This window comes from Manduca sexta, chromosome 13 (genome assembly GCF_014839805.1).
Source record: "Manduca sexta isolate Smith_Timp_Sample1 chromosome 13, JHU_Msex_v1.0, whole genome shotgun sequence".
NCBI lineage: Eukaryota > Metazoa > Arthropoda > Insecta > Lepidoptera > Sphingidae > Manduca > Manduca sexta.
Genome location: NC_051127.1, coordinates 5,843,054 through 5,854,689, shown reverse-complemented (window position 1 = coordinate 5,854,689; position 11,636 = coordinate 5,843,054). Strand labels below are relative to the sequence as shown.

The following is an 11,636-nucleotide window of genomic DNA, read 5'->3' as shown; positions in this document are numbered from 1 at the left end:
AAGTTCGTGGTAGAAATTGTCGCTGAAAACGGACAGTGCTGGCAGATAGCGTCCAGATACCTCGGGGCCGTCTCGTATGCGCCGAAGAGGGCCACCGCGGGTTTTGCTTGGTGTAAGGTATACAGGGGTTAGGGACTCTGTCCAATGCTCGCTCGGATGATACTATACTCCCGAGTCAATATAACCATTCCACTTATCCTCCCAAGTGGTGGTAGCGATAACGCGTTTTTCCCCGCGATAAAATAAGATCGCATTTCCAGATGGTGTGAATAAACTTTCCTCCAAGAACGGGTGGTCCGATAGTAAAATGATGACGGTTTCATCTCATAGAGTGCATCAGAGCACTCCCCGTGAGAGCCAATATAGTACGCAAAGACACCCAATGTCTCCTCATATCCAACGACTCCAGACTCTTCATATTTACTTACCAACAATGGGTCTTTAGTTTTTTATTACGATAAAGGTTACAATTTGCAAAAATAATACACGATATGTAATAAAACGATTTATTTACAAATTTGGCAGTTATACATATAATTTATCACATGACTGCATTATTCAAATTGGACTGACGGTTAATTGGTAGAAGCTATCTGTGCAAAAAGGTATTCTTGCGCGGAGTTTCCAAATCATAACACTATGACGTCACATTTATGTACAGTTAGCCTCAATTAAATGTGTACATGGGTTAAACCGAATGTAGGAATTACAATATATCACTTGATGGTAAGTGGAGTGGAGTCCGTAGAGATAGTCGATTTCTCACCAGTCGACCCAATTATACCGGCCTCTGAAACCGAATATAAATAGGCTAACCCCGGAACGCGACACACGGGGCTCCCTTGGCGGATACAAATATTTTGCCACCAATATATACATTTATTTAGGGCTGACAGTACCTAGCAGCAATACCTATGGTATTAAAAACGTATGAACACTGTCCCCTTTTCAACAAACTGTAATACTTCATCACATTAGCTCTTGTCCAGTTTCCGGACGACACCTGGCGGCGGTGACGTCAGCACTTTCCTGGAGAGCCTCACCTGCCCCGACACCGGGTCGCGGCCGAAGTACTTCACCTGCAGCTCCGAGCCCACGTCCAGGCCCAAGACCGAAGGGTGCATTATCTGGAATAGATGACATTTGTTACTGTTTTTTAACGTCACACAACTATTAAATGTTTTTGGATTCATAGTTTTAAGGAAGATCAAAATTTTGCAATTTTTCTAACACTACCAAGTAGCTTGCCGCCAAGCAGCAGCGTGTAGTCACTGTTGTGTTCCCGTTTGAAGGACATTGTAGTCAGTGTAACTACAGGACATAATGAGACTTAACAACTCATGTCTCAGGATTGTGAGCGCAGTGGAATACCAAACAATACTTTGTAATTCAAGGTGTTGGTGTTTCTACTGTTTATGGTCGTATCGCTTACCATCAGGCGAACGGCAAGCTCGTCTCGTCATTCAAAGTAATAAAAAAAACCATTTGCCCGGAATTGGATTTGCTGTTGACTTCACATTCGTGTGAGAAAGAAGTATTATAGGCGGCGGAGATTATAGCCATATAATCGTTAGCTCTAAAGGGCGGGGCCTATATCAATATTAAAAAGTTCAAGAGTTTGTATGAATGCGTTAATCTCAGGAATGACTAACCGATTTTAAAATTTTCATAAATAGGAAGCTATATTACTCTTGAGTGGTATAGGCTATAATATTATCCAGAGAAAATATTTATATCGGAAAAAAACATTCTCACACGGTCGGAGCTGCAGGCAAACGCTAGTAATTTATATTACCTCTGTACTGACACACACACACACACACACACACGTGTTACTGTAATCTACAACGGCACACGGCCCAATGTGTGATACCAAAAACCTCATAAAAATATCCGTACGAAATTCGATTTGAACTCAAACACCGAGCCCTTAGTCCGTATTATCCACTTTTTTTTAGTCACATACACCCCCACAACATTACGTATTTATTTCCCAAGGGGGTATGGAAATGCAGCAACCAGGGCACCCACATTTCGCCAAGGGTATTCCGTCCCATGATGTGATAGGGGGTGACGCAAAATTCCAGACTCCGGGCTGATACTGAGCAGAAAAGTCAAAATAACACTGCACGACTCGTAATTCGAACCCATGACCTCAGAGCGCTACCGTACCGCGCAAGCAGTACAACTACGCCCCGTGGAAGTTTTTTTAGTTGAAACGTGAAATTAGTTTAATAGTACCTTCCTATGGTCGAGCTGCGAGTTGTGCACGAGCGCGGGCGCCATGCCCGGGTACAGCGTGACGAGCACGCCCGCGTCCCTCACGTCCACGACGCGCGCGCGGTACACGGCGCCGAACTCCAGCTCGGGCGCGCGCTCGCTCGCCAGCCACGCCGCGATGCGCGCTCGCGCCTCGTCCAGCGCCGCGCGCGACGGCGCGAATATACTGTACTTCGTCTCGTCTATTGGCGTTACCTGCACATATCGATACGACCGTAGTTTATAGCCAAGTTGATTTATAGTTTACTGCCGTTTTCAATAATCAGTAGTAGTAATATTTTTTCCATTTTTGGCGAAAATGGACCAACCAATAAATATTTTTTACAGTTAAAAATGAATTATTATATTTCCTATTATTCGTAAAAATGTGTAAGAGGATCGCAGAATTTATACAAGTTACATAGCTTTTATTTTTTGAACGTATTAGAATTATAATCAAATAATGTCGGTCTATAGTGAGAAAATATATAGATGTGGCGAGGAACTGACCTGCACACCAGTCTCCACGTATAGTTTCTTCAGGTTGGCGCCGCCGACTCCGACCAGCTTGGACCTCTTGTGCACCTCCACTTCTATCTCCTCGATCACAGGCATGTTGTCTTTGTGACTTTGTCTGCAATCGTTTAAAAGTTCAGTATATTAAATGATAATTATAATATTACAACATAATAGAATTAGGCAGCCACAAGATAGCTGAACATAATAATAACATGTATAATTGTAAAATGTAGGTAGTTATTGAAACTTTGAATTTTCAGACTACCTACACCTCGGTCCAAAGAGTGATTGTGAAAGCTGCAGTCATGAAAACATCGAGAGAAAACTATAATATAAAAACACTGCGATAAAATCTGAGAAATAGTTTTATTTAACGTCAACATTCATGTAAACGCGTAAATAAGTAAAAGAGTTTATCAGTTAAATAAATTTAAACCTTAAAATCAAGTACATACTTTTCTGTCATTAACAATTGTTTTTTCATTTAATTTATTTAAGAAATGTTTACTTTAGATTGGATAACGAAAGAAAGTCTATTTAAAAGAAGGAACTTAAGAAATTAAGCTGTATGTATACGTGATTTGAATTTTCGAATTTGTTCAGCTATTTTTGTGTCTAATTGTACAACAAATGTGAAGTTATCTACTATAAACTTATGTAGAAAAATGTATTTATATATTCTACCTAACGACTAGTGCAACACTCACCTAGGTTTATCGATACACTGATTCATAATATCGATAATTTTGCTCTTGGCATCGCATGCTTTCTGCACGGATTCCATGACGATCTTGAGCGGTAGGCCTGGTATTTTGATATCTGCTTGAAGTGCTGTGATGCCCTTTTTTGTGCCGGCCATTTTGAAGTCCATGTCACCCATGTAGTCTTCTATACCCTGCAGGAATAGTGATTTCATTATATCGATATCTATAAATAAAACTTACATTTTCATGTGATAAGTTGTGGCGCTTTAGGAGTGTCTAAGCGAAGGATCTATTATGCGTAAGTTGATATTGGTATTTTTTTTAAATTTTGTTAAAGATAAGGCAAACAAACAACATCAAGACATTCTGATGGCACTTTTTTGTTCCGTTATGTAAAAAACAATATTAATTATAATTATATTAGAATGACGAGTGTATTACAATAGTATTATTTAGGTCCAACTGTGAGTCTTCAGTTGAGATACCTGATCTCTCATTGTTACAAAATTTTATTTCTATAATTTCATATTCCAATTTTTAATTTCAAGTTAAATTTGTTGTCATTAATATCATTTTATAGAAAAAAAAATTCTACACCATGTCTTTTTAACTTTTTAATCGTTATTTTTTATAGTAGTCACTTACAGCTTTGCATGCTGTGATCATGTATAATTTGTAATGATGTATTATAATGTTCTCGATTTTGTTAATGTTCTTTACCTTAAATAAATAATGAATACATATATTACTTTCTTATTTAAATATCTATAGTTTGGCACTAAAATAAAATTTTACTAGAGGTATATTAGTAATGCATTATAGACTCACTAACAAATCAGTGAGTATTCTGTAGTCGTCGATGCCCGTCTCGTTCCGGCGCGTGACGAGTCCGATCGCCACGCCGGCCGCCGGCGCCGACAGCGCAAGCCCCGCGTCCAGCAGCGCCAGCGACCCGCCGCACACCGACGCCATGGAGCTCGACCCTGGGGAGGGTACATTCAAATAATAAAAATAAAATATTTAACCGTGTCTTTGTTACGGTCCCAGTTTATGTTCATGGGTCGAATAGAACGGTTTTATGTACTTTGTGACAAGGCCATCTATCAGGGACGAGTGTTAACTCACTCGGCGAGCGCGCCGTGTCCCGCCTCGCGCCGGCCCGGCGCCCCCGTGCGGCCCACCTGTCATGAGCGTGACGTGTGACTCACCGTTGGACTCGAGCACCTCCGCGGTGAGGCGCACGGTGTAGGGCGCGTGCGGCACGACGGGCACGAGCCCGCGCTCGGCGAGCGCGCCGTGTCCCGCCTCGCGCCGGCCCGGCGCCCCGTGCGGCCCACCTGTCATGAGCGTGACGTGTGACTCACCGTTGGACTCGAGCACCTCCGCGGTGAGGCGCACGGTGTAGGGCGCGTGCGGCACGACGGTGCACGAGCTCCGCGCTCGGCGAGCGCGCCGTGTCCCGCCTCGCGCCGGCCCGGCGCCCCGTGCGGCCCACCTGTCATGAGCGTGACGTGTGACTCACCGTTGGACTCGAGCACCTCCGCGGTGAGGCGCACGGTGTAGGGCGCGTGCGGCACGACGGGCACGAGCCCGCGCTCGGCGAGCGCGCCGTGTCCCGCCTCGCGCCGGCCCGGCGCCCCCGTGCGGCCCACCTGTCATGAGCGTGACGTGTGACTCACCGTTGGACTCGAGCACCTCCGCGGTGAGGCGCACGGTGTAGGGCGCGTGCGGCACGACGGGCACGAGCCCGCGCTCGGCGAGCGCGCCGTGTCCCGCCTCGCGCCGGCCCGGCGCCCCGTGCGGCCCACCTGTCATGAGCGTGACGTGTGACTCACCGTTGGACTCGAGCACCTCCGCGGTGAGGCGCACGGTGTAGGGCGCGTGCGGCACGACGGGCACGAGCCCGCGCTCGGCGAGCGCGCCGTGTTCCGCCTCGCGCCGGCCCGGCGCCCCGTGCGGCCCACCTGTCATGAGCGTGACGTGTGACTCACCGTTGGACTCGAGCACCTCCGCGGTGAGGCGCACGGTGTAGGGCGCGTGCGGCACGACGGGCACGAGCCCGCGCTCGGCGAGCGCGCCGTGTCCCGCCTCGCGCCGGCCCGGCGCCCCCGTGCGGCCCACCTGTCATGAGCGTGACGTGTGACTCACCGTTGGACTCGAGCACCTCCGCGGTGAGGCGCACGGTGTAGGGCGCGTGCGGCACGACGGGCACGAGCCCGCGCTCGGCGAGCGCGCCGTGTCCCGCCGCGCGCCGGCCCGGCGCCCCGTGCGGCCCACCTGTCATGAGCGTGACGTGTGACTCACCGTTGGACTCGAGCACCTCCGCGGTGAGGCGCACGGTGTAGGGCGCGTGCGGCACGACGGGCACGAGCCCGCGCTCGGCGAGCGCGCCGTGTCCCGCCTCGCGCCGGCCCGGCGCCCCCGTGCGGCCCACCTGTCATGAGCGTGACGTGTGACTCACCGTTGGACTCGAGCACCTCCGCGGTGAGGCGCACGGTGTAGGGCGCGTGCGGCACGACGGGCACGAGCCCGCGCTCGGCGAGCGCGCCGTGTCCCGCCTCGCGCCGGCCCGGCGCCCCGTGCGGCCCACCTGTCATGAGCGTGACGTGTGACTCACCGTTGGACTCGAGCACCTCCGCGGTGAGGCGCACGGTGTAGGGCGCGTGCGGCACGACGGGCACGAGCCCGCGCTCGGCGAGCGCGCCGTGTCCCGCCTCGCGCCGGCCCGGCGCCCCCGTGCGGCCCACCTGTCATGAGCGTGACGTGTGACTCACCGTTGGACTCGAGCACCTCCGCGGTGAGGGCGCACGGTGTAGGGCGCGTGCGGCACGACGGGCACGAGCCCGCGCTCGGCGAGCGCGCCGTGTCCCGCCTCGCGCCGGCCCGGCGCCCCCGTGCGGCCCACCTGTCATGAGCGTGACGTGTGACTCACCGTTGGACTCGAGCACCTCCGCGGTGAGGCGCACGGTGTAGGGCGCGTGCGGCACGACGGGCACGAGCCCGCGCTCGGCGAGCGCGCCGTGTTCCCTGCCTCGCGCCGGCCCGGCGCCCCGTGCGGCCCACCTGTCATGAGCGTGACGTGTGACTCACCGTTGGACTCGAGCACCTCCGCGGTGAGGCGCACGGTGTAGGGCGCGTGCGGCACGACGGGCACGAGCCCGCGCTCGGCGAGCGCGCCGTGTCTGCCCTGCCTCGCGCCGGCCCGGCGCCCCCGTGCGGCCCACCTCGCCCGTCGCGTACGACGGGAACTCGTAGTGCAGGAAGAAACTCTTTTCTTTTATACCACTGCAAAACCAACACACTATTTACACGAACACGGCAGTGACCCCACTGCACTACATGGTAATTGGAATAAGGCCCAGATAGTGTCCGATTGATGAGAAATCTTTAACCCCTGGCCAGTCTGATTGCTGGGATATAAAACGACAAATATGCCGGGTTTTACACCTTGTACATGATGGTCGCTATTCGGGCGAATACCGATATCTTCCGATTAGCAACAACAGAAATAAATGCTGTTTATAACTTTATATGGTGTGTAAGGGGACCTCTTCTGCAAACGAAGACAGTGCTGGTGATTCCTGACTTGACAGTAAAATAATCACGATCTGTTAATTATAATTTTGCTGATGAATTGTCAAGCTGTATTATGCTCCAATCGAGCGAGGGCGTTGACCCTGCGTGTCAGCTGATTGTCATTTGTCATTAGCGTACTTATAACTATTCGATTGCGATTTTTCTCGGTGTTATCAATACTGCTCCCAATGACTATTGATACTTTGGCAAATCTCTTGTTACTTGAGACTGTTTGGTGCGTTACAGCCCAGATACGTTATTATTATAGAATCCATATAAAATCATTATCACCTCGATAACATACCTGCTAAGCATAGTGAGCGTGTCCATCTTGAGCGCACTGTCCGGCGAGTCAAACGCAACCGTGCACAACACTTGAGTCTGCCCGCGCTGGAACAACGCGCTGCCGTGCAACGGCTCGTAGAGCGATACCTGAGATAGATTGATTAGTTAGTATGCTAGTTTTAAGAAAAATATCTTGTGATCAAAACATCTATGTCATAAAATTACATTATTAAAGAAGCCTACCGTGGCTTATTGTAGTGATGACCCACATTATGTAAGGAGAGACTATGTAATTATTTTGTTAATTAATTCGACAGTTTCAGCAGGCATTGTCTGTCAATATTGAAAACATATAAGGCATTTATACCCGAAGTGGTATGCAGAGGCGCAACCAGGGCTCACACTTTTCATGTGTTCCATCCCATGATGCGATAGAGGGCGAGTTTATCACCATATCGGGCACAAATTCCAGACTCCGGGCTGATACCAAGCAGAAAACACAAATATCACTTTGCCCAACCTGGGATTCAAATCCACGAACTCATAGCGCTGCCGTACCGCACATGCAGTACATACACCACCGAGGTAGTCAGTGTTAAACAATTTTATTAATCATACCTGACAGCTAATATTCCTCAGTTCATCCAAATGTCGTCCATCACATCTTGTGTCAGTCTCAAATATCATATCTCTGAATATGGTCCGAAGGTGTGTGTTGAATCCGTCAGATAGTTGGTTCACATCCACTTCTGTGTCTCGTAGCTGGTTGAGTACCGTTTGCCTGAGTTCTGCTATCGCTACGTCACGAGAGATCTTGTCGTGGGTGCGGTCACTGGAATAATGTCAACATAAAGTTCTTTTAAAAATGTCTCCATTGTTTCATGTGTGATTTTGCCAGTGTTGAATGAGAAGGTGTGAGTGAGTTTTGTGTGTATTATCTTGCTTTAAAGGTGAAGCAAAATTTTGTGAGGAAACCTTAAACCATTTATTTTTCTACCCACACATAAAAACAACAAAAAAAAAAGTATAAAAAGAAAAAAAAAAAACCCCCACACACACACAGTTAACAATATTAGGCATACAGCAGATTTCTTGTATGATGTGTGGTAGAAAGGCTACCAGCTCACTATATGCTGTTAAACAGCACTGCTTTTCAGCTGTACCCAATATTATCATTACACAACAAATCTTTTTGAGCCTATGAAGCTATACCTGAGAAGTTCTCCATGATCATTTTTAGAGACAGTGAACTCTACCAATTTGCATTAGGCCAGCATGATGGATTAAGGCCTAATCGTTCTTAATAGAGGCCCATTCCTAGCAATGGAACAGTATATAATATAGGGCTGACATTATTACCCTGACCTAACATTATGATTAACACCTATCTTATAAGAGAGCTGCATAATTCTCAAGCAGTTAAATGTTGATGAAAATTCATACCTTAATATTTCCCTTATTTTCATAGTTGATAAGGATTTTATAGCATCTATGATACTCTGCTCTAATTGTGGTGGAGTTTCATATTCTCTTTTCATTTTGCCATGGTCCTTCTGTAGCTTCTCTATTCCCCTCACTATGTGCTGGGCTTCTTTGGTACCTAAAAAAACATTGAATTTTACAAACTGTAAACAGGTTGTGACAAAAAACATTAAACTTTTCACTTTGTATAAACAAACATGAACATAAACAAGATATCGCTGGCTCACTATTATAAAGTTCTGTGATATATTTGATGTGCTAATTGAATTATATATATCATAAGATTCTAAGTCTTATATCATGGAAATTTCTAACAATCCTGAAAGAAATGTAAGGAGAACCATGAAGGAATGTTATTGCAAATTTTTATCAACATGAAAATATTGGGGCTAATTTGGCAATATAAATTAAAAATTTACATAGATCCTTATAGGGAGCCAAGAAAATATCTACAGTTGTTTTTACAACATAAAACTTTCTAATTTATCAAACATAACTTACATTCATACCTAGTTTGATAGCCTTCAACAAATCCTGCTGCAAGATGATGTCAGCGCTTCCTTCCAGCATCACCACCAGGTTGCTCTTGGTGGCGGTCACCACCAGATTCAGCGATGACTTCTCCAAATCCTTACGAGTTGGGTTCACTACGAGTTCGTTGTCTATTAGTCCTAGCCTGTAGATATAAGGGCCTTCAGTAAAAATTGCTAAAAACTAACAAACATTTTCTCTAATGCTAAGTGATTCTTGCTGCTTAGTCGGCGTGGAAAGTCTATCCCGTTACAAAAGTCCTTAAAACACTGTAGAGGTTTATAGCGCCACCTATAAGACGCCAGCTCACTCAATTGGCAAAATTGAATTTAAAAATCCTATAATTTCCCATGAAACCAAATTGTTGGGATAAAAAGTAGCCTATGTGTTTATCGAGACCTTAGTCTTATCTGTGAGCCAAATATCATTCAATTCCATTCAGCTATCTCTGCATTTACTTCTAACAAACATCTAGACATTTTCACAAATTCTCGCATTTGTTAATATTCATAAGAAATTTGATAGACTATTCAATTACATTATATGGTTGCATTTATTAATGCAATGTCAAAATGATCCTGCAGAGCCTTATAGTAGTTTTAGGTAATGTTACTGCTGTTTACAATGAAAAAGTTTATCAACAGGTCAGGAATTTGATTATCTCATTATGTAATCATTAAATAAACTTACCTCACGGCCCCAATAGGTCCATTCCAAGGCACATCAGATAGAGCCAATGCAGCACTGGCTGCATTAATAGCAACTGTTTCTGGCGGGTTTGTACCGTCCATAGCGAGCATGTTGCAGACAATCTGCGTGTCATAGTTGTAGTTTTGTGGAAATAGTGGTCGTAAGGAACGGTCTATTAAACGTGAGGTGAGAATTTCTCTTTCAGAAGGACCTGGGTTGGGAAAAAAAAAATTTAATCCATTTAAAATTTGTTATAAAGGGTTATATTATTAAATGATGAGTAGTAAATAAGAATGTTTGGCATTCAGAACAATGTACATATCCTAATGATGTTTCCTTTTTTTCATAAAGTAATTTAAAAATGGAAGCCTTATTTGAATGATGCAGTATGCCACTATTTTAATAAGGATTTGTCGGAGCTTCAAATGGTGGTTATTAATACCATTATGGACAGAAATGACTAACAACAATTACAATTTAATCAATTAGATCAATAATAAAACAAAGTGGAAAACTTGATGCAAACAACATTAATTCATACAATGATCTTAGAACATAAAAACTAACTCACCCAACTCTCTCCTAAAAAAATAGTAGGAATCACGATCCAGCTGCAGCTGCCTTCTGTCTGTAATCTACTACTAATGGTAGAAAGGAGTTATTACTCTGTTTGGCTTTGGATACAACAGTGGATAACACACTTGTATTGCCAAATGTTGCGACACATGCCCCATCTGCAAACCTCGCATAACGGCCTGATGAGAGCTTTAGAGGTGATCTGGAACAAAATTTCAGTTAAAAATTTTGCATTTTTTATTTAAATATGGAGAATGGAACAAAAATACATAAAAATTGTGAGTTGTCAATATTTAAGTATAAACAAAGTAAATAGTAAATTTAATGCCGGAATAGAGTGACTAGGAGTATAACTACAATGGTTGGTGGTCGTGAGGCCAACTTTGAACTATGGACGAAGATTGAATGTTTGATTTAAAGATAGCAGAGTTACCGCTCCACGCCGGTATTATGTGACGCTAGTAGCAGTAATATTGCAGTTACTAATATAGTTTAACAGGCTCATGTATGCTGTAGACATAACTGTGTACGATATGATTCCAACACAAACTGTTTACGAATTAATAAGTTACAAATGTAAAAAAATATCACAAATTACTTCATAACCTCAAAAAACTTACCCTTTAGAGAACTGAATGTCTGTTTCAGCAACATTAGCCTGGCTCGATAATAATCTGCAGTAACAACGACTTCTTTGTCTAATTCTAGACAGTATTGTATATTTTTTCGTCAACATTTTACCACTAAAACTTTGTATTGACAGGGTCGAATAGGACGCGATTTATTCTAAAAACAGTTGTAACTAAAAACTGTTCAATTCATATTGTATGATAAACAACAAATATAGAAATAGTAAAGTTATAGTAAGAAAATTATGAAAGATAATGAAAACTCGAATGTCTTTTGCAGACTTAAAAACGAAAAGCTAGCTTTTCATCAGACTTTTCATCATAATATTCTATGTAGATATATTTTGATTTGAACATACATTAGCTAAGCTACTTGTTCTCGTTG

The 11,636-nt window shown here is 45.0% G+C and overlaps 1 protein-coding gene across 1 annotated transcript; it reads right to left on the bottom strand.

The window, feature by feature from the left end:
- Positions 1 to 492: 492 nt before the first annotated feature.
- On the bottom strand, positions 493 to 11,583 carry LOC115450103 (polyribonucleotide nucleotidyltransferase 1, mitochondrial). Its single transcript, XM_037438058.1, has 14 exons — positions 11,243 to 11,583; positions 10,618 to 10,824; positions 10,047 to 10,257; positions 9,335 to 9,501; positions 8,787 to 8,943; positions 7,962 to 8,175; positions 7,363 to 7,490; positions 6,707 to 6,767; positions 6,100 to 6,229; positions 4,311 to 4,465; positions 3,486 to 3,673; positions 2,770 to 2,893; positions 2,242 to 2,475; positions 493 to 1,127 (listed from the first exon to the last, which is right to left on the bottom strand). The coding sequence occupies exons 3-14, from the start codon at positions 10,154 to 10,156 to the stop codon at positions 975 to 977; spliced, it is 1,821 nt and encodes a 606-aa protein (XP_037293955.1). The 5' UTR covers positions 10,157 to 10,257; positions 10,618 to 10,824; positions 11,243 to 11,583; the 3' UTR covers positions 493 to 974.
- Between the last annotated feature and the right edge of the window lie 53 nt (positions 11,584 to 11,636).